The following is a 25,404-nucleotide window of genomic DNA, read 5'->3' as shown; positions in this document are numbered from 1 at the left end:
GCTTGCACTAATCAAATTCCCTGTCGCAAAATGAGCCTAGAATGGGAGTTTCAAACACTGTAATCAGCCTGCGTAAGTCCTCTTTCTCTACACCCCTCTTATTTTCTTAAACTCCTGACATTCCTTTCAGTTTTCTGCATCTTCCACCCTTGCTTCCTTATTCAGTTTCTGAGTCTATTCACTCTTCATGGACCCAATGTCTCTTAACTATACCATCTAATGGTGTTCCCACTATGTTTCTAAGCCTACAATCTCTCCTCCCCCCCCCCCACCTGCCCAATCCCAATCTTATCCACAGTGCAGAACTGTTTTTGCTGCTATGTCTTGTGCAAAGCTCTCTCAGTCAAAATGGCCTATGAATTCTGCATACAAAAATAAAACTGATTTTCAATAATCTTACACTCTTCCCGTAAGCCGTCACAGATTTAGTTACAGCCAAAGGTGGCATTGCAGGTGACAGGTTGTTCTTAAACTTATTACATGTAGACACTATTTTCTTGTGCTGTTCTTACATTATATATGGTAAGATGTTCAGCAAATTCATTCATTTGGTGGAACGGAGAGATTTAAAGGAAAACAATTTATTCAAAACCATGTTAAATTAGTTTCAAAGAAATACTGGCATTCAGTTTTAAACTGCTTCTGGTTTAAAGCATCAGTCCAAGCCTGGGGTGAACAACAGACAGCTTTGAGAATCATATCCTAGTTAAGGCTTCAGAATTAGACCTATCAAAAGCTTTCAATCACAGATCTAGACAATTTAAAATTCAATTATATTAAAGTTTGAAATAATCCAAAACAAATTGGTATGTCAACTCATTAGTTCAACGGGATAGTTGGGGTTTCATTTTTTTAAATGAAACCTGATAATTTTTTATTCAACTGAATGGTTGTTGCTTTTGACTTCAAATGTCATTTCAGAATATATTGTAAAAATAACTGTATACACAAACCAAGTTTAGAATAGATAACATCATAATTATAGATATAAAACTTGGTTATTCAGCAATTATGGCTCAATGAAGAAAATCTGAAGCCCAAATTGCAACTAGCTGGAATCTGGCCAGAATCTTATAAAGACATGTATGGTAGACACAGCACATTCTGATTGCTTTGTATGCCATGGTTCAGAATCATGGCCATACAAATCAAGATGCAGTGTAGTAGGGGAAGAAGTTCCAAGAGATATACCGAAAGTCAAACCTGTACTAAACACACATACCAGATTACTAAATAAAGCTTTGAAAATGTTTTATACAGCTTTCTGCATAATTTAAGACCCCATTAGCAATCAAGTCTATTTGAGACATACATTTTCTTTAAGTGGCATAAATAACAACATGCTTAAGGAAGATATTTTATTGGTCCTATGTCCACAACTTATTTTAAAGCTAATCTAAATACCTCAGTTAAACAGGAAACACATTGCTCAAGCCTTTCTGTACCAGAAATACTGCCACAGGCACTTCAATGCAGTTAAAAAGCTCATTAAAATGTCTGTCCTTCTCAACTTTTATTTGAATAAATAAACATTCTTGCTCTTACAGATACATAGAAGCATACAGAGCTTGAAAATAAGATGGGAAAGTTCTTAAGACTCAAATATGTCTGGTCTGATAGATTTTAAAGCTTTCTCATGATTTTTGATAGGATGCTATAGAATTTAGGGTTAGGTCTCAACCACTGGGAATTGGGTTGACATCAATGCCAGAATCAATATCTGGAATTAAATTGGGATGGGAGAGAAAAGATAGGATTAAAAAAAACCTGGGAGCATTTTTTATGTAAGGGGAAGATGCATTTCTTTAAAAAAAAAATAATGGAAGGCTTATTGCTGGCTTCAAGGCAGGACAAGGCCCTCTTACTCTCTTTTTTTAATTAAAATTTGACAGACCTCCTTTCAGCAGGTGCCTGTTTCCTTCACTAGGACACCTCGGATGCAGTACAGTTCTGTGCTGGGAGCATTATGGAAAGCCTGAAAAATGCTTGGGGCATTCTAGAGAAATGGTGGCCACTGAGAGAAAACCATCCTAATAGAAGTATTTTAAAAGAATGAAAAGCCACTACTGTGCATGGGTGGCCACCACCCCGTTGTCAGCTAATGAATCCTTTGAAGAAGAAAAAATTGCCTCTGAAAAATCACCAAAATGGCTTTCCAAACTACCCACAAATGGAGTGTCAAGCAGGCATTTTCTTTCAACACAGGCATCGCCCCCCCTCACCCCAAGTCCAAACTTATGCACAACCACATATACATACAGCCCCAGGAAATCAATCAATTGGCCGCTTCTACCTGCGGATCAGATCCCCGCTGACAGCACTGTGGGCTGCATGTCTTTCCCACCACATGCCAGTCTGGTCCCAGCTGCAAGCAGGCAGTCAGTCAGCGTCACCATCCCCTGTGTGCACTCACCCATGCGCTGTGCAAGCCATGCATCCCTGCCCAGGCTACCACCACTGCTGGGTTGCTCAGCCTCAGACAAGAGATAGGCAGGCAGAAGGGACCGGAGCATATGGGATCAGTACCTGCCTGCTGTGCTGCTGGGTCCTGAAGCAACTCTCAAGGGCACACTAGAGGATGAGCGACCCAGTGCCTTACTAGCTATGCCGCCCAGGGCCAGTGGGAGAGGTGCAAATACATCTCCAAGTAAGGTGGGGCCAGAGTGCAAAAGAGAAGGGGGGGGCAGAGGGAGAGTGCAAATAGTTGAGTCAATCAGGTAGGCTGAGGGCAACAAGAGCAGATGGGTGAAAATGTGAAGGGGAGGGAAGGAGGAAATCAAAGAAAGTGAACTACTGCTGCCTGGAAGTTGTTTGGGGCCGTTGCTCGAGAGGCATTGGAGAGAAGGTGTGGCAGAAAGCAGCCCTGGTGCACATGAGTCTCCCTCCCTCCCTCCCTCACCAGATATTCTATTATGCTCCCAATGTTACATGATTTCACTTATGTTCGTAGATGCCTGGAATGTAACCCCTGCGCAAGTGTGGTGGGGGGCACCTGTACTATCTAGAACAACTGGCTCACTATAACAGATTGTTTCATATACTTTGGCATTGTGAACATTATTGAGCAAGTGCACATTTTCATAGCTCAAGTGTCGCGATAGTGACCCCTCCAAAAACACCCTATCCATTTCTCATCTCCCACAAAAAAACTGCAGAAGTTAAACCCAAGAAGTGCATCATGTCCTTTGGAGCAGAGTAGCTCAACTGAGATTTCTTCAGAAATTATTAAGGATACCTAAATAAGAAAAATTCAGCAATAAAAATTCAGTTGTCAAGTTGCCTTGAAAAGAAAACTTGCCGAGCACCACCAATCTTGCTCTGCAATGTGCACAGTTTTAGTATGTTACACTCAGTTCATACGAGGCAACAGTGAAATTCAGCACATCAGAACAATCAGTGCATTCCATGAGTATGCTGCGGAATCCTTTGTGTGATGCTTGATACTTCTGGCAGTCAAGTCAAGTGGAAACTTCTCATTGAAAACAGAAAGCCTGAAAATCACTGTTTAGAATTATTTATTATATCCAAGTGAGAATTATGTAATGAGACTAATTATATTAATAATTATATCCATATGATGTTTTCAACTTGTAGAACTGGCCCTTTACAAGGTGCCACATGACATTTATTTTGTACTTTCCAGGAATCTATCCTGCAGTGTGGCAGTATTTTCTCTATGGAACTCTCTGCCTATTTGTTGTATTGTTTTCAGCAACTGCTAAGAACCGTTTTTATTTAGATAAACCTACCCAGACATGCCCACTGAAATTCTGAAATATGGGACCAAGTTCCAGATCTATTTTTAGAATTTCATCACAAAATGACCATGACTTCCCAAAGCTTCTTCCACAACTACAAGGGGTAGCAACTTGTGCTTCCCCTACCCTTCTAATAAAAGCAGTTATTCTCAAGGGGCTAGATTCCTTGCTAGAAGCAGCAGTCTTGTGCACAATAATCTTTCCTAAAGGAAGAGGGAAATTTTCAAAAGCACATATAGTGTTGGGGGTGGGGGTCAAAAAATTCCACACAGCCAGCAGCGTGAGTCTAAGTAGCATTTTGCACCCTGACATTTGCCTCCTACTTAAGGTAAGCAGGAAAGACAACTCTGAAAATGAACTATTAGCAACAGCATTCAGAAAGAACATAGATTCCCACTTCCTGCTTTTGAATGGATTTGGTTAATTCAATTATTCTTTTTTGTCATGGCTATTATTTTTTATCTTACCCTTCCCTTGGTGTCAAAGAGAAATATAATCTTTTTAAAAATATGCTAATTGATCAACATTTCAGTTTATTCAAACACAACGCTTTGGTCGTTCTTCAGCCCTCAGTTTTGTGCGATCACGCATTTGTAAGTCGCCTTTTTGTTACTTTTAAATTTCTATTATTGTGATAATCATTCTTAGTGTTACTATATGTGTAGATATGTAAATATATGAAAACTTGTAATTAAAATATATTTAAAAAACAGCATTCATAAAGAAAATGGCAACTCAACTACACTCTCTTCTGAAACATATTTTGATTAACATCCACATCAAAGTATGAGGTCCATAAATGCACTCATCAGGTTACCAGTAGCATGTGTATATGTATATGTATATGTATATATATATGTATATGTGTGAGCCCAGTATATGTACAGTGGTGAGCCCAGTAAGTTGAATCCAGAATTATTGCCCTGGGTTTCAAAGGCACTAATGAGAAATTGCTTCTGAAGCACTGCACAATATCAGAGAAGACTCCACCCATTTGACACATAAATGATGATGAGTTTGGCAGCTACAAGTTGGCCTGCCAAAACTTGTGCAACTTTGATCAGATCAGAACTCATCTGCTGATTTAATTACATTTATTTTAATAAGCTAATAAATGAATAAAGCAGTTCAAGGAAAAAAAGGTATTATCGCATTGCTGACGCATCAACGTATTTATGGTTAACCTAATTTGCAAGACAACCTCCAATCAATATGGCGCTGAACAAAATGGAGGGTTCATATTCAACAGCCAAATTACTTAAGGCTTTGCTATCAATGGGAGAGAATAGCCATGTGCTGTTCATCTATCCTAGCTTCCTTAATGTACTCAAAAGAAAACAATCTATTCACTGTTCTTTATCCAGCAACAGACTTGAAAAGAATTTTACAGAAAATCCAGTTTCAAATATAGCCCTTTGTTGTTGTTTTTGATGGAAACTCATATCCCTCACATTGTACTTTTCTAGTACTTGGAGCATCTGTTTCTTATTAACAAGTAATCTGAAGCTGACAGAGTATATCAACTGTCATCGGTAAATCTGAAGATGTCTTCTAAGCCTCAAGAAATGTGAGGATATTTGCCAGCTGTCACACCTGCCTGTATTCAGCACATGCCACACAGTGCAGAAGTTGCAATCTGTGCTACAGATTAAATCCCTATTAAATCATTTTGAGTCCTGATGGTTGCACTGAAGAGACTATATGAAGGCATTCAGTACATCTGTGTAAGGTTCAAACAACACAGTTCTACACATCTTCCATACATGAGCTGCTGTCTGCTATCAGCTTTGTTAGGCAATTCTCATCTCTGACATTTTCATTATCAGGGCTCTCCAATAACAACATTATCAAGTTAAATCTTTACACGGTGCTGAGAACCCCCATTGTGAGTTTAAATTAGGTGACTGTAAAAGAAACAAAACAAAAAACCCAGCAACAACTGGTTAACATTCTAAGTAAAAGAGCGTCTTTTAAGAAACAGTATACTAAGCAGGCTTCTACACGGCTGCTTGAAAAGTACACCTAACATCTTGCTAGCACAAGGGATGGTATGGTACAAAGGTTTAGAATGAACCTCAGATTAAAGCTTAGTTTATTTGTGATATTGAGTGGTAGTCTTGGGCAAATAATTATTTCCAATGCCATATCCTAATGTAAGGGACTCGGGTGGCGCTGTGGGTTAAACCACAGAGCCTAGGACTTGCCGATCAGAAGGCCGGCAGTTCGAATCCCTGCGATGGGGTGAGCTCCCATTCTTCAGTCCCTGCTCCTGCCAACCTAGCAGTTTGAAAGCACGTCAAAGTGCAAGTAGATAAATAGGTACCGCTCCGGTGGGAAGGTAAACGGCGTTTCCGTGCGCTGCTCTGGTTCGCCAGAAGCAGCTTAGTCATGCTGGCCACATGACCCGGAAGCTGTATGCCGGCTCCCTCGGCCAATAAAGCGAGATGAGCACCGCAACCCCAGAGTCGGTCATAACTGGACCTAATGGCCAGGGGTCCCTTTACCTTTACTATCCTAATGTGAAATGACAATAGTTACCTCAATCACTCAATTACAAGGGTGTGCAATAAAGAAATGGCTTGTCATATCTTGATATCCAAGGGCAGAGGGTATACATAAATATAATCAAACACGCATGAGGATATACCAATGTCTTATTTGAGATAATAGGGCAAGGTAAACATGCACCTAAATTACCAGAGAAAATGCCAGAGAAAGCAATTTTAACTTTCTTAGCTGAGCTCTACAGCCAGCAATTTCCTCAACTCTGCTTCCCTATCCTAGCCTTTGATGGCCATAAAATGGCTAGGATGCTGTCAGAGCTGCCCAAGGTCCCAGCTCACAAAGGACCAATGCTGCTTCGTTGTTAAGTACAAAAGTCTTTATTGAAGTTCAGTTTCACTTCCAGAGCCGCAGCGCACAGCTCTACGTCTCACTGTCAGACCGCTGATGATCCCTCTGAATCTCCTCCCCCTGTACACCAGTTTAAGACCCTCGCCTTGCTCCACCTTTTCCGCTGCTCTTTCCTCCTCTGGGTCTGCCTGCCCGCCAGGGTCTCACCCTTTCTAGCCTCTTCTGATGCTGATTCCCCTGAGCCTTCTCCCTCCCTCCGGCGGGCTTTAGGAGCTGGTTCCCCATCCGGGTCTCCTGCTGTCCCCCGCGCCTGCACATTTGAACTTGGCGCGTGCGCCCAGCCAGCAGCTTTCCTCCTGACCGTTTCACTGCTGCTGTCACTGCTTCCCCCTTCGGGGGGGCTAGCTGCAACTGACCTCCCCTCCATTCCCCCACTCTCCGATGGAGGCGTGGTCAGCCCTGACTCACCTCCTCTGCCGGCTGGAGGGGACGCTGGCCCTGACACATGTGACTCTTCCCCCCCACTACGCTCTGGTGGGGAAACTGGTCCCGATCCTCCACTGCTGCTTTGGGGTTCCCCTCTGGCTCCTTGTTTCTGGTGCATCCCCTCTGGGACCCCCCTTGCTCTGACCATCGGCGCCCCCTTCTGGGAATCTTCTGATTCGCTGGAGAAGCTCATGGAATCTCTCGGGCCACTGTCATACTCCCCTACGCTTCCCTCGGATTCTTCCCCTTCGCTCTCCAATTCCTCTCTCCCCAGTGCTCCTGCTCCTGATTCCCTGACAGATGCATATATTATCCCAAGAGCAGCAATTCATTGGCATAATGTAAAACCAAATGACATTTCAGGATTTATACTTAATACAGTTCAGTTTTGAATTTCTTATGGCTATTCTGTATTTTAAATAGGCACATTAACTCTTACAATTTTCAGTTTATTGTTCAGTATAAATATACTACTAGAGATGGGAATTTCCTTAATATATATAGTTGTCAAACTATCTTCTGGCAGCTCTAATACACTTTTGATAGTACTCGACCGTCTTATGTTTTATTGTTACGCATCAATTCAGCTCTCATGGGATATCCAACTAAGTCATACTCAGAGGAGACCCGTTAAAATAAATGGACAAGCAGACCATTGTAATGGCTCTACTCTGAGTATGACTAACACTGGACAACCATGCTTAAAATTGAAGGTTGTGAATTTTCAAGGATGGGAATACTGAATACTGAATGCATAATCTGACTGACTAAATTATGAATTGTTCTGAAAACCATGGTAGTGAATACATTAGAAACTGCAAACGACTACTCTTTTTATATTAAACATAAATGCATACACTGACTGAAAAACAACTTCCAAAACCCAACCAGGAATTTAGATACCTATTAGAAAAGAGGTTAACTTAACAGAATTACTTTAATAACACAAATCTACCTTCACACTAATAAATTTTGCTGGAGGCATAGAAGGACAGTGAAAGTGAAAGTTTAAACATTTAGGATGATAAACCGATAGCATGGAAGTTCCATAAGTATCTCACAGCTAATTCCTTGTGGTTATTTCAGTTTTTAAGTCTTAGGCTGAACTCCTTGGCACCCTTAGGATACGCAGGAGAAGGCTGCTGAAAAGAGATGTCTAGAGCAACAGGATGTAGGGGCCGCTGAGAAACTAAAAGGAAGCACTATTTTAAAACCCTTCAACATTTTGGTCCACAATGGGGCAGATATGTCAACTACACAATCCGGTTACAGAATGACTACCTTGATTGGTAAGAAATGTGATGGAAAAAATGTAGAGTGCTTGAAATCAAAGTAGTATGTTTCCCCCTGTCCATAAGAGTTGAACAATGTGCTTTCCTACTGCATCAGTTCTGCAATCCTCTCAGTCCCTGGATTCTTTAAGAGATCTTTGCACTAGATTTCCACTTGCTACCATTCTCCTCTCCTACAAAACCATTTCCAGAGTGCTAAAAAGGAAATAATCATTTGTTAGTTCCACATGTTTCAAGTCTTTTATATTTAACCTATTGTCCTAGCAAATTAAATCCTCATCAATCCACGTGAATCAAGTGACTTTTTAAAAATTGTGCTAACCTCTTTGGCATAAATACCCTATTATGTGTTTACAAAAGGAACACACATTTTTTAAAAAATCATTTACTCTAAGACATGCATAAGGCACTGTGACTTAAAAGGATAAATTTCCAAAGCAAGTCTTCTTCATCAAATGGCAACAGAGTATTACTAAGATGTACCTGTCCATTATTTGTTTACTGCCCATTCTGACATACTTAAAATAAATAAAAGTGTAGAAGCCACCACTATTTCAGTATTGTGTTCGTTAATTCATGGACCAAAACAAGGCAGAAATCTCTACAACTTACATAAAAATATTACCTTGTGTATAGGCAGCATCATCAGATCCCATACTCAGTTTTCGCGCCTCACTAATCCTATCGACATGTGGGTACTGAACAGGGTCAGTAAGGTGTTGGATACCTTCCGTCTCTGCAAAGTGATCTGGAAGGTTTAGAAGATTTGTAGGTTCAAAGGTTGGGGACACCACACCAGGTGAAACCGCAGGGGGTTTATTTGGAGAAACAGTAATTTTAAAAGTGTATTTTGTGTTAGGCTGTGTAACAACCACTCGGGGAGAGGTGGCAGCGGCATTGTTGCCCACTGTTCTGCTCTTGGGAGGGTGGTGGTGAATAAACGCAGGTCCCATGCTTACTTGACCAGACATATTCCTAGACGTGGCAGTAACTCCTGGATTTGTTGATATGAAGAGTGTGGGTTGATTCCGAACAAGTTGTTCATCTCCTGTAGAAGGATTGGCTGAAATGTAGACCTTAGGCTGACTTCGGGTGGTCATTTCATCAGTATTTGGTGGACTGGCAGCTATGTAAACAGTGGGCTGACTTCTACTTAGAGTCTGACTGTTGAGGGAAGAGGAGTTAGAGGATGAGCGGGGGCCAGTTGAACGCAGTTTCGACGAACTGTTTCTTTGTGGTGGTTCAAGTTTGATTTCAATTTGGTTTTTACGAGGTCCTGTAGAGATATTTTGAATATTGTATTGGCTCTGGGTGGAAGAAGATTGCGAGCTACCAGATGAATGAATTGTAGGTGCTTGTGGAGTAGTAGGAGAACTTATGGGCATATAGACATGGGAGGTCTGATGGCCTTGCTGGTTTGGCTGTGTTGATTGTTGCGATGAGGTATGCGACGAGGAACTGGTTGTGGGAAGGGTTGTCCAGGGATTTGTATGTGAAGGCTGGTAGTTTTGTTGAGAATGCATAGGATTATACTGAGACGTCCAGCCTGGATTTTGCTGAGTTTGGCGAGCTGTACCACTTGGATTTGTGATATAAGGCCTAATATAGATAGAATTGCCTTGTGGACTATTTATTGGAGGTACACCATGTATGTGCAAAGATGTAGGGGTATTCCGTCCGGGCTGAATATTTGGGGCTAAAGTTACCATAATGGGGTTGAATCTAGGTGTTTGCTGAGCCAAGCCAGGTGTTCCTTTGCTGCCCAAGTGAAATCCAAAATGCTGCCCTGGATTAGAAGTACTAACAGTATTAGATATGCCAAAGAATCCCTGTGGAACCTGGACTGGAGCTGTCTGTGGTTCCTGATGAAACAGTTCACTGTTGGACTGGCTGGTTTGAAGGTGCCCATCACTAATGCTATGAGCTAAAGTCCTACTTCCATTCATTCTACTTCCTTCTCTTCCATGGAGAATCACATTCTGAGACTGCAAATCCAAATTAAGGGATGTCATGTGATTTCGCAGACCAGGAATCCCAGAATCATCTGAAAAACCAATGTCTCCTTCACCGTAGAGATATTTTGTGCTCTCTTTAGAGAGAACTGCGCAACAGGCATCCAGGTTATTATTATTCTATAAGAAATTACAAAAATGGGTATCAATAAAAATAATATGGTTTCATCACATTTAATTTAACAACTTAATTAAACACTGGCTTTCACAAATATTGTGCTGTGTGAAAAAGGAATAAAAAACCGGATAGAATGCAATACAAAATTAAAAGTAGGTTCTACTTTGCTGGTTAGCATTAAAAGAGAATTCTGAACCTAAAAATACTTAAGACTATGAAATGTATTATGTAGGGTGTTTCTTAAAATTTTGTTTTAATGCCCAATATCAATATTACTGAAATGATTAATCAGCAATGAAATCCCAAACAACTGTTTGTATTTGAGAGGTATCATTTGATAAGGCTTTGCAGCCAACTGTCTTTGCTGAGGAAAGGAAGAGGGAAGATAGGGTGGACCTGGCATGAATCTGCAAGACAAATATGTTGTTGGTTATCAAATGAGAAAAGTGCTCCAGGGCATGTATCTTCAAAACCCAGTAACTCTTCCTCCAATTCCTTTCAGAATGAAAGGACAGTTCCTTGCTTGGAGGATAGAAAAATGGACTCAGAGGATACATGCAACAGGGTATACTTGGGTCACCTTTCAGTAGTGAAAGGAAAGAATACTTCGATGTTCAAAAAAACCTAGTAGGCTGAGATCTGTGTTTGGAATATGTGTTATCCTCAGAGGTCAATCTCCCTTCCCACATTTTTTCAGTGGCAAAGGAACTACAAAGAGCTTATCCACTAAGCCCAATTACCTCCTCCATTATGTAACTGTTTCTTCTTGGTTTTGTATACTTAGGCAGATTTTGAAGGTGATCAATGAAACCAAAATATCCATTTTCTGTGAGGATGTTAGGTTAACAGAGGAAGCAGGATAGCATCATTAAACCTTTGCACTATGTAATATAGTATAGAAAAAATTGTTTAGCAATTGCATGTTACTGGAAGGAAGTGTTTTGAACACACCTGGCTCTGGCCAGCTAATGAATGCCAGTTAGGTTAGAAGCAGCCAAGAGGTTTCTGAAACTTAGCTTTTGAGTTTACTCATGGGACCCAGAGCAGACAAAATGCTGCCTGACTCAGAGTCAGGAAGCACTGAGCACCCTATAGATCTAATACTTCTCTCCTGCTGAGTGCATAGGATTGCAGTTTTAGAATTGAAGTAAGCAATTCAGTTTATTATCCTTGTATGTATACAAAAAGAACAAGCGAAACTTTGTATCTTGTACCATATGGACAACTCTGAAGTGCTACAAGACCAAAAGATATATTGCAAACCAATACACTTTATTCCAAAAACAAGTTAGTTTAATAACCAACACTAATAACTAGTTTCCATCCAGTCTATCCTATCCTAACCACCCATTCCATCCTTCTATATCTATCCTTCCATCCCACCCATCCAATCTATATTTGTGTATGTACTGGAAGTACTGCAAGTTATGTAGTTAATGTGCATGATAACCAGCCACTGTGCATACTTCTCCATCAATATGCATACTTCCCAACAGGCCTTGGGAAATGTGCATACCTCCTGCATTTTGTACACTCTCTGGGCAACATGCACATTCTCCATCTGTATACTTAAATGTTCAGAATAATGCAATTTGTGGTCTCCTGCCTAATCTTACATGGCCCACAAAACATCTTCCCACTGATCAGCCAAGCAGAGGAGGAAAAGGTGGCTCCAGATAAAGATTATTTCCCCCTGCTGCAGTCCAGCCTCCTTTTCTCCACTCTCAGCAATTCCTCAGTCAGCTGAGCAGCACAGGGGTAGCAAAGGGAGAGGAGTATTTATTCATTCCCTCCTCCTTCCATAATCCTGATAAACATTATCCTCCATGTTGCTCAATGGCAGCATGAGATCAGTCATATTAGAGTTGTGGAAAGGGAAAGGGAAACAAACTGAGGAATCAGAGAAAATCAGGCTGGGAGAGAAACAGTGTGATGGTCCCAACCACTGCCATTTTTTTACCACATCCACTGTAGACAGATTACCTCCAAGGCAATTTGGTTCTGGAAGTAATAAGGGTTGCCCACTGACGTAGTCTTTTCAAGACTCTAGGATTAGATGATATAGAAATGAATCCATGTAATAAAATTTGAACTTTGTGCAAAAATGTTCAAGGCACCTACCCATTGTTCCTGTTGTGGTGTGGGCAGTGGGAATGTGACCACTGCTTTACCCAAAGGCAGCCTCACTAAGCCACTTCAAAAGCCTCATGTGTGGTATACAATGATGTTTTACTCAGAGCAGATCCATTGAAATTAATAGACCTAACTTAGTCTTGTTCTTTAATTTTGATGTGTCTAGCTCGAGTAAAATTTAGTTGAATACCACCATATATTATCCAACCAAGTGGCAGCTATAAGAAATGAGAGTTAATTTGAAATGCCTCTTAAAATCCCCATTTCCCTGGCAGATTAGGACACCGCAAGTACAATACAATCAAGTGATGGAAGTGATAACAGCTTTATATGAAATCCTTATAAAAGTAATACGCTTTAAACCTTAAACTGAGGATATGACAAGTTAAGATTCAAAAGGTTAGGCAACATGGAAAGGGAAAAACTGCAATATCTAAAAGCAAATTAAAAGAAAAGAAAAAATAGCAAAAAAACTGGGATGGGGAAGGGTCTACTAGAGGAAATCTACACTTAAGTAGGTTAGTGGGGAAAGACTTTGTAAGTACTTTTAATTATTGGCACTAAAGTGCCTACGTAAACAGAAACAACATAGCACTGACCTGTAACATGCATCTGGACACAACAACTTCAGGTACCTCAGGAAATTTTTGGCGCAGGTCATGTAAAACCTGAAAATTTATTTGTTGGCTTCCTTGGGCCATTCGTATGTTGCCTGGTCAGGACTTTTGTTCAATAGGCAGTTCCAAGCCTTAGTGCAAATGAACAATCATCTCTTCTGCCTCAGCATCCTGTGGTAGACAAGATTTAAAAAGTCAGCTACAATAAATTGATCACATGCTTTCGAATACAGTTTTTTTAAATACAAGATTAGTGACATTTTCTTTTAAAACATATTGCTTAATGCTCCCTTCATCACAGCCTCTAAAGATATCTCTCTTCACTCTACAAAGTGTATAAGCCCATTTTCAGGGTGCGTGCTTTAGGACAAATTTTAATAGGAACTGTTTACGGGCTTAAAGCCTACCAAGAATTGCATATTCACAACAACAGTATAAAGCAGGGGTAGTCATCTGTATCCATCCCCTAAAGAGGCTTTTTGTCCCCCTCCCAAAAAGAAGCTAAAAACTCTGTAATTTATTTTTTTAATGACTTTTTAAAGTTTTTTTTTTGTTTAAATGCCCACTGTTATGGGTCTCATGCTGTACTGCAATGATGCAAGGTTTTCTGTGCCTGCCAAATTTGCCATTAATTCTTTAAATAAATTAAAAAGCTGACTGATCCTATACATACCCCACTATGGTACCAAAAGGTTTTGTGTCCCCCATAAATAAATAAATAAATAAATAAATTGTCCTTTTGGGGGAAAAATGGCCATACCTTCACACTTCAGCTAAATCTACCTTGATAAAGGGCCCCTGGAGGGTTGACCATGGGTCAACATGGTTCTTCTATAAGCCAGTATAGCCTATACATTTAGTTATGATTTCCGAGATTGAGATAGTTTTAAAGATAGCTGTCATGATTATTGCAATTGCAGTAGCCATATAATAGGCCCAACATGGATTCATATCCTTGGATGTCCTGCTGAGCATTCCAGCAGCATTGCAGTATCTGAGAAGAAATTGTTTTAAGTGCTTCCAAGAGTCCATTGAATAAGACCAATGTGCATCTAAGTTCAATTTGAAACAAGTCAACACTTCTGCCAATTAATACATTGTGGAACAACTCTGCTATGAACCAAAAACTCACCACAATGAAGTTTCAGGATAAAATAAGAAAGCATATCTGCATATTGTTTTACACATTTCTCTGTGTGGGGCAGGCATACAACTAAAGCACTAAAACTCTGTGTACCACACATTCCGTACCATATATTATCCTCTAATTGACAACAAAATTACTTCCAGCTGTCATATCACTGTTCCAAGCTAGCTACCCCATCCTATACATATGGTTTCTACTGACAATGAATTTTATAGTATTCTTTCTTTACCTAGGAGCAATTTTATTATCCCAAGTAGTTTCTGCATATCTTTTCCTTTTTTATAATATTTTTAAATTAATTTTAACATATAAATTATAAAATGTACCACAAAACTTATCACTTATACAATCTTTTTAGACTTCCATCAGCACCTCTGATGATCCACCATTTTAACCACTTCTTATGCATTTCTTAACTTTATATTGCCTTTACATCTCTTAACAAATCATCCTCCCCCTTGTCCATTTTTACAATACTTCTAATAATACTCCTCACAAAACTTCTTGCAACCCTACAAACTGTTCTTCACAGTTACTTTTCAAATAGTCCGTAAATTTACTCCGCATATCTTTTCCAATGATCTTAGCAAAGGCCAATTGAATGGCTTACTGGGGAATGGATAGCCTTGAGCAGCACAAATTCAGGACAGATCTCCACATTTAGGAAGACAGAACTTACACCTTCCACTTTAGCAACAACTGAAACACAATTACATTTTTATAGATATGACAATGCATGTTAGACCTGTGACCTACAATATACAACATAAAATAAATATCAACTACCGTATTTTTCGCCCCATAGGACGCACCAGCCCATAGGACGCACCAAGTTTTTTGGGGGGGAAATAAAGAAAAAAAATTATTCCGCCCCCCAGGCGCTTGTGGGGCCGGCAGCGGGGAGACGCACTGTGCCTCCCAGCTGCCCTCGGAGCTTGCGGGGTAGGCAGCGGGGAGAAGCGCTCTTCTCCCCACTGCCCGCCTGCAGACCAGGTCCGGGGACAGCGGGAAGACGCGCTGCGCCTCCCAGCTGTCCCCGGAGCTTGTGGGGCAGGAAGCGGGGAGAAGCGCTCTTCTCCCCACCGCCCGCCTGCAGACCAGGTCCGGGGACAGCGGGAAGACGCGCTGCGCCTCCCAGCTGTCCCCGGAGCTTGTGGGGCAGGAAGCGGGGAGAAGCGCTCTTCTCCCCACCGCCCGCCTGCAGACCAGGTCCGGGGACAGCGGGAAGACGCGCTGCGCCTCCCAGCTGTCCCCGGAACTTGCGGGGCAGGCAGCGGGGAGAAGCGCTCTTCTCCCTGCCGTCCGCCTGCAGACCAGGTCCAGGGACAGCGGGAAGACGCGCTGCGCCTCCCAGCTGTCCCCGGAGCTTGCGGAGCAGGCAGCGGGGAGAAGCGCTCTTCTCCCCGCCGCCCACCTGCAGACCAGGTCCGGGGACAGCGGGAAGACGCGCTGCGCCTCCCCACTGTCCCCGGAGCTTGTGGGGCTGGCGGCGGGGAGAAGCACGCGTCTCCCCGCCGTCAGCCTCCAAACCACATCAGGAGACAGCGGGATGGCGGCGTTCCGCCTCCCCGCTGTCCCCCGACCTTGTGGGGCTGGCGCTGCGGCTCTCCTGAAGCCTGGAGAGCGAGAGGGGTCGGTGCACACCAACCCCTCTCGCTCTCCAGGCTTCAGCGAAAGCCTGCATTCGCCCCATAGGACGCACACACATTTCCCCTTCATTTTTGGAGGGGAAAAGTGCGTCCTATAGGGCGAAAAATACGGTAAGTGACTAGGCAAGGACTGAGAAAGCATTGTTTTCCTCATCAGCAGTTCTGACTTCTTACCTCTAAGAATATAAGCACGCATTCCCCCTTTAATATATAATAATGCCTTAGGCAAAACTATCCTACTCTACGCCCACCAACCGACCCACACCCTGCAAAAGAATTAGAAAAAACTATGTAGACCATTTTGGAATCTTAAAAGACAAAAGCATTAATATTATAGCCATTTCATGATATAATCCAGAATTACCCTATTTCCTTGAAGAAGGTTAGGAACTATCTGATATTCAAATGCCATGCAACATGGAATTACACTTTGCAACTTTTATGCTTTAATTCTTAAATTGCAAAAGAAGTGTAGCTGGACAAAAATGAAACTCAACCAAACTGAAACAAAAATATTAAAATAAACTGAAATCTAAGCAAAAAAAGTCTTTTAGAAATAAGAAATGTTTGAGAACTATATAACTTAGTTAAATGGGTCAAACCAAGAAAAGGCAGCTGTCACATTCTGTGACTGGACAAATCATAGAGATGAAGACTGAGCAGGGATTAATAGCCAGCAAGTATTTGTTGTCACACTGACTCCTGCAGCCAAAGAAAAGAGAAAGAAACCACGCCTTCCTTAATTTTGCAGGTGCAGAGAATTCAGGAAGAGAAGGGTTTTCTCAGTCTTCATGATGGGCTTTTCTAGAAAGTACAGGTAGTGCCACACTGCTTATGCAAAAGCCAGTGAAAACGAAGAAGCTACCTTTTACATCCCCAAGTCCTTGAACTTGGGAGGCATCTGTGTTGTAGTAACCCAACCCTTCTCCAATCAGAGACAGGATGCCAATGGAAACCCACTGAGTAAATTTCTAGAACTGTAAAACTGAGTGAAACTTGTCTTGCCAATGGGGAAATGAGTACTTCCACAAATTTCGATAGCACTTAATTGCATCAACTTTCAGTGCCACTGAGCAATCAATTTTCTCATTATCAGTATCTGGAGTGCATTTCAAGGTTCTAATCTATCCTGGAGGACAGGTCTCTGAAGATAGTATTACACATTTCTGTTTGTCCACATGAGAGTTGACTTCTGAGGTCCTGCAGGGGAGCTCATCACAGCCTATTCCCCCTGCCCCCAGCAGCTTTTAAATCTCACTTTAAGTAACCCGTGAAGCTCTTGTATTTGAAATCAGTGAAAGGCTGGACATGGGCCAACAAACTGAAGCTTAATCCAAATAAGATGAAGGTAGTGAGGACAGCAGACCCTATGACAACCTGTTCTAGAGTCGGAGGAGCAGGTACATCATCTGGGAGTATTGAAGTGGTGGCTTTGGTCAAGACAGCTTTTGACCAACTTTATTGGTTCTCGTAACAAATTAACATATACCGAGTTTGGGTACAAAGACACATAAATCATTTTTCTGAAGGTATCTTACTAAATTTCTAATTCATGGTGTTTTATATTTTATACCACTTTGATATTCTTTATGATTAACCACATACAAATTTGCACAAATAAATAAATGTTCACTCTGCTGTCATTTGGTTTTTGTGCTGCTGTTGCAATATTGTTAATTTATTAAATCTGCTTACTGTTTCAATATATTTACTGAAAGCTGCTGCAGGTATAAACACAATGCAGATATATCAATAAATGTGTAACAAATTGTGTACTGGACACCACAGAGCTAGTGTGGCATGTCTCCAAAGGAAGAAAAGACACAGGGGCAAATACAACAACTATGCGCGCAGACATAACTTTGCTTTCTCCTTTTGCTGCAGTATGAAGCACTGCCAAAAAGAGATTAGCTGAAGAAGCAATTTGTCTTTTCAATACCGAGAACTGCTGCAGTAAAACAAGGTCTGGCCAGGTATGCAGGGGGTTTTTCCTGCATCACATGCATCTTTGCTGGATTTTTCCGGCCTCAGATTTCTAGGTGTCTATATGATAGAAATGTATGGACTTCACACAAATAAAATGCAACTATTTATATAACCTTGTAATAAAACATAAGATAGAATATTCTAAGTCCATGGCTCAGTTATACATTTGATTTTTTTAGACTTTATCACCCATAGAAAAGACTGGCCAATAACAGCAGCAACAACTATAAAAAGGGATGGGTGGGGAGAACTACTCTTGGCAACAATACCATTCATGACAAATTGTTATACAAATTGTTCAGCAACTTTTAAAATGTAAACTTTTTGCGGAATTGCTTACGAATATAAAAATTATAGCACAACCGTGTTGTAGCAAATGTTTTAATTTCCAAGAAGCCCTGTTTGTGAGGTCACAGATAGGGACAATTGTAAATTTACCGTAAACAACAACAAGAAGAACAGAACACATAGTTCTTCAGTTGTACCAATCTCTGAAATTCAGTAAAGAGAAATGTTTGTTCTTGGATAATTTAAACTTCCCCAAACCACCAATAAGTAATATGAATAAGTGTGCTGATCTTTTTACCATATTCTTATTCATATTCATATTCTTATTCCAGATTCTAATGTGCCCATAATTGCACCAACCTGTTCAGATTCTGTTAAATAAATTCACCGTCTAAAATCTCATAAATATCTGCATGTTTTTCACAAAGCACTCAATATACTCACTTTTTCTAAATGCTAGGCAATTGAGCAGATACGAATTGACTGTCTTCATGCTGAATGAACCATTAGCGAAGTCATGCATAGTGTAAGCATGGTGTTAAGTATGTTCTATGTTTGCAGGAGACTATATTCATCGTTCCCTTATTTAATGGCCCTGTTCAGGAGAACTTGCAACACAGCTTAGCTCAGGCAGTCTACAACTGTCATTTGCTGCACAATTCTATTCCTTGATTGAAGACGCATTTGGGTAGCTGAAAAGGATAGATTATCTGCATGTCATACTGGTCTATTTCAATTAAGCATGCCAAACCTGTGCAAAACTGCACAATCTGACCACATACCTTGCCCTGCCTCCACCTCTTAAGGACATGCAGCAACATGTTCCATGTGTGTAGATTAAGCCCTGAGCCAGAAGTGACCATACAGTCTGGCAGTACCAGCTACCAAAAAAAAAAGTTTCTTCACTCCAAAACTAGCCTGTCCCTATCAACATGTGTGTGCACTAATGACTTTTATCTGAAGTGGGGGGAAATGTTAATTCCACTCACCATCCAATCAAGGGATATAATTTCTTATTGGCAAAGGAACAGTAACAGGAAGGATACACCTGAGGGCAATGTAAGCTTGGCATCAGTATTTTCAGAACCAGAAGGCTTAAATTGTTTCTCTCTGTGTATTTAACAGTCCTTATTTTTATCTGTAAGCTACCTTTAGGTAGGGTACAACAACAACAGCATGGTTTCTAAAGAGCTAATGGGTATGTGCCATTAGGTACCTTAAATGTAGGTTACGGTCACTACACGGAATGTTTATTCGTCAGGGGTTGGACTACATGATCTTCAGGGTACCTTCCAAGGCTACAATTCTTCGATATGAACTACATTGCTTGACTGTATCTTGCTCTTGCAACAATTCACTTGTCCCAGTATGCAAGGAGGAGAAACACACACAGTGGGAATGGAACTGGTTTAACTACGGACTAAGGCAGAGGTTTTTAAATTGTGGTCGCCAACTTGGCGCCCAGAAATCTTCACATAGTCACAATTGGGCCCATGCCAGTAGCAAAACGTGCTAGGCTAATTTCTAACAATGGCTTGCTGATGAGTAAGCTAGTGTGTGTGCCCCTTATTCCCTGCTTTGTTTTTTAGTTTTCTGAATAATCTTTCAGTTAGGAAACAGTATTGAAGGGGATGGGGAAGAAGGAAAAAACTGCATGTTAAGAAGAGAGGAACTAATGTCTTTTTTCTGCATTTGCTGGTATGAATCTTTATATTAACTTTCTTAACCTGCCACTTTTGGAGAAAGAAGTTTGAAAATACAGCCAACTAATTAAATGACAAATTAGAAATAAAACTGTATGAACAATTTGTATTTGTTCACTTGGTATCTATTATAAAACTTTTTACAGTGCTCAACCATTTCCAGGCCTCAAACTGCAAACACTGCTGCTTGAAGCAGCCTCCAGAAGTTGGTGGAAAATATGAGAATGAATTGTGTGTTTGTTTTTTGTTCTTATTCTACATGTCCTTTCAGAATGTAGTCAAACAATACTGCGACCTACCCAAGCTTCCTGCAAACTAGATTTTCACAATTTCAGAATATTCAGTATGCAAGTTTAGGCCAGTAAGATATTCCCACAACGCCTACTTCTGTTTCTTTTCACATGTCCTACTTGGGGATATACAACTCACATCATAATCTTCAGTGTTTTACTATTCATTCAGGATTATTAAGATTGTGATAGTTTGCCCAACTCCCCTCCTATACAAAGGTACAAGCGTCTTAAAAGATGCAGTGTTCAATTTTATTTTCAATATCACCTATGCAATTTTTCATAAATGAAAACCAGAATTAAAAAGTACAGTATGATCACATCTTGCATTGGGCTTATATTCCAGGGATGGTGCATATAAACAAAAATGTATGTACCCAATGCATGTACCTTGGAACTGCCCCCACATGACCATCCTCACCTTCGGCTCTGGAATGCTCTAACACAGGGGTCTCCAAGCTTTCCTTGCCTCGGGCCGGAGGGTGAGGGAGCGTGTGCCTGTACGCGCGCGCGCACACACACATGCTATTTTCGGTGCACATCCAGATCGGAGGAGGCCCGTGTGCATGTGCAAGCTATTTCCGGTGCTCCTCTGACCTGGAAATGGGTCCCCACACTACACCACACTGCATCGGTAAGAGCGGGCGGCAGTCGCTGCAGGCTGGATAAACGAGTCCCTCCGGCCTTATCCGACCCCTGGGCCATAGGCTGGTGACCCCTGCTCTACCAAGATTTCATGGGGCTGTCTGAGTTCCTGCAAGATCTTACAAGAGCATCCCTGAGCCTGGTAAGCAAGGAAAACCTGGTCCTCTGTCTTGCATGCAATGACAGCTTTCAACTGTGCATGGTTGAAATTGCACAAGTTAACTGCATGCAATATGTGATTGTACTGTATAGTACTATATTATACTAAATAAAAGAAGAAAGATAAATCCTACACTGATTGTAGCCAAGGATCTGGTTTTTATTTTGCTAGCCTTGGTAACTAGCCAAACTTTGGTTATCAGGAACCATTGAATGCCATCACACTGAGCTTCAGAGGTGGTGAGTGCTTCTAAGGCATGACACAAGGTTAGGAACAATTCCTTTCCCCATCTCTAATTTCAGGAAGAGAACTGGAGCACATGTTTGTTGTACTGTACTTCCAAGGTCTATTGGTGTGACTCTAAAACACAGCCCAACTCAGACTAAGTCCAGCCTTTCACCTAAATCTGGAATGAATGGGGAACTTGTAGCCGGGCTGTTCTTAGAGGGTGCTCCAAGCAACCTCAAATACAGTGGTACCTCGGTTTAAGAACAGTCCGGTTTAAGAACAATTCGGTTTACAAGCTCTGCGAAACCGGAAATAGTGTCCCAGTTTGAGAATTTTACCTCGGTCTAAGAACGGAATCCGAACAGTGGAAGGGCACCAGCAGTGGGAGACCTCATTAGGGAAAGTGTTCCTTGCTTTAAGAACAGTTTTGGTTTAAGAACGGACTTCCAGAACATTCGTAAACCGAGGTACCACTGTACAGCATAACGCAGACAAACTGCACCACTCCTTCTGAACCAGGAGGTGGCAGTGAGAATAGTCATACACACTTAAGAGGCAGGAAGGACCAGCACCATGGTCATTGTCAACAGCATTGACACCTAATCATATCCCTATTGTCCACAAATACAACACTTTTTAATACATCTCTTTTTCAGGAGCAGTATCTGTTTTCTATACTATAGAAAAAGCAGTGTTCCAAATTTCATTATTGTTTCATATTATATGTTGCTTTCAGCTGCAGTGTGCTTTTTCTTGAGCTACTCTATTTGCACATGTATTCGCAAATACATTTTAAAAAGCCTGGACACTTCAGTATTTGTGAAGTTACTTAAATATTGCTTAATCTGAAATGCTGCAGGTGAAAAACAAGAAACTTACAGCAGAAATTGCTTATGCCTCTCTCACACAGCAAGTCACAGAAACAGCCTACAGCCCTGCCAAGTGGGCTGCAGTTTCTTCCAACCTGGATGCATGCTGGAGGACTACCCATTGACTGCACAGGCTGCAGAAAGAAACAATATCACAGTATTTACTCACAGATCTAAAACATTTGTCCATGTAGCCCTCAGATAGGAAGGCATACCCCCTCTTCTTACATTGGAGATGCTAAAACCATGGGAATATCACTCAGACTTATGAAACCCCAAGCAAACATACTTGAGGGAACAACAAGAGAACAGTCCTATCTTCAAATACAGATCATCTGCACTGTTTCTTCCAACATGCAGAGCCAAAACAGTTGTGATGTTGAAATGCGTGAGGTGAAATGTTGCTCCTTTGTAATCCTTATAGTCCCTCCAAAAGTATCCCCTTGAAAGGATATTAGTCTTGGTTGGGAGAGATGCTTCCATTGGTACCAAATAAACTTCCTTCCAGGGCTAATAGCAGTGTCAGGGTGTTTAGTGGAATCACAAGGTGGAGGTGGTAAAAAGATTTAACACCTCTCCTCATTGTTCCTTTGCTACTCACTCACTTCCCACAGTGTCTACTGTTAAAAGGTTGAAAAAAAATGATCTGTGAATGCATTAGCCTTCTAGTACACTAGTCTCTTGTAACTCCCGATTCTTTTTAGAAGAGGTTGTTGTTGTTTAGTCGTTTAGTCGTGTCCGACTCTTTGTGATCCCATGGACCAGAGCACGCCAGGCACTCCTGTCTTCCACTGCCTCCCGCAGTTTGGTCAGACTCATGTTTGTAGCTTCAATGACACTGTCCAACCATCTTGTCCTCTGTCGTCCCCTTCTCCTTGTGCCCTCTATCTTTCCCAACATCAGGGTCTTTTCCAGGGAGTCTTCTCTTCTCATGAGGTGGCCAAAGTATTGGAGCCTCAGCTTCACGATCTGTCCTTCCATTTAGAAGAGGTAGTATATATCAAAAAACCTTTGATGGAGGAAATGTGATAAGGCAGGGGTGTCACTTTTTCCCAAATCCACCAAGCTAGTACAGTGAGAAGAAATTCACAAGACAATTTTTCAAGATCATTTGGGAATTTGGGTGGGCTTTATATTCAAATGAAATGCTCCCGTACATTAGGCTAGGGGTCAGCAAACTTTTTCAGCAGGGGGCCAGTTCACTGTGTCCCTCAGACCGTGTGGGGGGCCGGAATATATTTTGGGTGGGGAAATGAACAAATTCCTATGCCCCACAAATAACCCAGAGATGTATTTTAAATAAAAGCACACATTCTACTCATGTAAAAACGCCAGGCAGTCCCCACAAATAACCCAGAGATGCATTTTAAATAAAAGGACATATTCTACTCATGTAAAAACACGCTGATTCCCAGACCGTCTGTGGGCCAGATTTAGAAGGTGATTGGGCCAGATCCGGCCCCCGGGCCGGTTTGCCTACCCATGGATTAGGCAGCAACAGTCATGCTAAGTAGCAGCGGGTAGTAGGAAATATTTTGAATACTTACATTCTACAGAAGATTTTGAGAAACCATTTTATTGAAACATTTCAACAAGAAGAGCAAGTTAAGACCAACAAACATTATCAGATCACAGTGAGAACGAGTTTACGGGTCATTAATCCTGCCTAACAATTTGAAATGAAGAGGGGAAAATAAACTACATATCTGGTATAGTGTTTTTCTGTTAACAGTAGAACTTAATGTATTCACAAAACTAGTATTTACCAAACGTGGCTCATAGATCAAGTTATACTTTCTCTGGCTTCTCAACAAGCAGAAATACAGAATGCACGTGTTCCAATATAAGAAGCCACAAGGGTTCTTATAATAGTTTGAAAGAAAAATCACATCCTCTCTTTACTCACAATTTTAAAAAATACCCTTTAAAACTCACTAGGTTGTTTGTTTGCTTTTTACCCAAAGGTCTTGAATTGCTTTGGGAAGATGCCTGGCTTTGGTTTTAGGCATGTCACCAATGGGAACATAGCCTACATTTTGGGGCAACCACCAAGAATGTCTTTCCACTTCTTTGTCATATGAACTTGGCAGAGATGGTATAGGTCAAAAGCATACATGCTGCTGATCTTGGAAATTAAAGCAGCAAACAAGGAAGAGAGAGTTATTGTAGGCACACAGTGCCCAAGCTACTTAATGCTTTGCACACCAAAATCAGCACCCTGAGTTGTAACTTTAAGTCTGAAAAGCCAATGGCTGGAGAACATTTTTGTCAACATGATTCTAAGAACCCACCTCTGACAGAGGAAGTAACACTGCATTCAGTATCAGCTGTGGCATCCAAAAAGCACACTAGGGGAGATCCTATCTAAGGGCATGAGAAAGGGTTGTCAGCTCTGAACCTGAAAGGAAGGATCAAAAGCAGCTTTCTTCTTGCATTGCTTTAAAAAAAACACTTCTTACCACTCTAAATTTTAAGTGTAGTTGCTCCATTATATAGCAGTTGTCATTTTAATGGTCAAAATTGCTCTTTCTATATTAGCACCCCTTACGCATCTGGCCATTGCCTTTTTCCAAAAAGCAAAGAGGCCTTGACTGAAGAGGGTGTCTGGGACCACTGTTATAGTGCTAGAGTTTGAAGTGTTGGTGCTCTGCACTGCAACCCTTCAATAGCCATGACCACTTCTAAAATTATACAACAAAAGGGAATTTTTGTCAGGTGCATTCTCTCCCTACCCCCTTTGTTTGACATTCATCCTGGGGGATTCAAAAGTTATCATTTTGTGGCATTCTGGTTGGTCATAATAAAATGATTTTTGACTTTTCAAAACAAAAGTAGTAGTTAATATAATCTGCCTCGGCCTGGTTTGTTGTTGGTTTCTCATGCTGAGAAATGGCAAAAAGCACCCAGGAGATGATATCATTAACTGCTTTAAAAAGTGGCAGCACATCACCCTTGTTTATCCTTGCTCTTGCTATACCACTGTCTGGGAGAAAGTGAACTAATAGCCAGGATCAATTCACTGCTCCATAGGTTTATTCAGGTAATCAGGAGAGGTCTATTTGGCATTAGTGTTTTGGAATAATTTAATATAGTGAAACCTCACAGCTCTTGTAATTAATTGATACAGTGGTACCTCAGGTTAAGTACTTAATTCGTTCCAGAAGTCTGTA

The 25,404-nt window shown here is 41.2% G+C and overlaps 1 protein-coding gene across 3 annotated transcripts in view; it reads right to left on the bottom strand.

The window, feature by feature from the left end:
• The window catches only part of TAB2 (TGF-beta activated kinase 1 (MAP3K7) binding protein 2), a 50,683-nt gene that overhangs the window by 5,742 nt on the left and 19,537 nt on the right, over positions 1-25,404 (bottom strand). For 2 of the 3 annotated variants that reach the window (XM_083606219.1, XM_083606221.1), the window contains exons 2-3: positions 13,252-13,440; positions 9,015-10,521 (exon numbers count right to left, since the gene is read on the bottom strand). In XM_083606219.1, coding sequence (XP_083462345.1) covers positions 9,015-10,521; positions 13,252-13,353 — 1,609 coding nt within the window. In that variant the 5' untranslated portion in view covers positions 13,354-13,440. Of the gene's footprint in view, positions 1-9,014; positions 10,522-13,251; positions 13,441-22,244; positions 22,360-25,404 lie in introns of those variants that run through there. The other variant, XM_083606220.1, reaches the window with a different exon arrangement.

The sequence above is a fragment of the Podarcis filfolensis genome (assembly GCF_964270895.1).
Source record: "Podarcis filfolensis genome assembly, chromosome: 3".
Taxonomy (NCBI): domain Eukaryota; kingdom Metazoa; phylum Chordata; class Lepidosauria; order Squamata; family Lacertidae; genus Podarcis; species Podarcis filfolensis.
The sequence above is the reverse complement of the archived record's forward strand: the minus strand, read 5'-3'. Positions and strand labels throughout refer to the sequence as shown.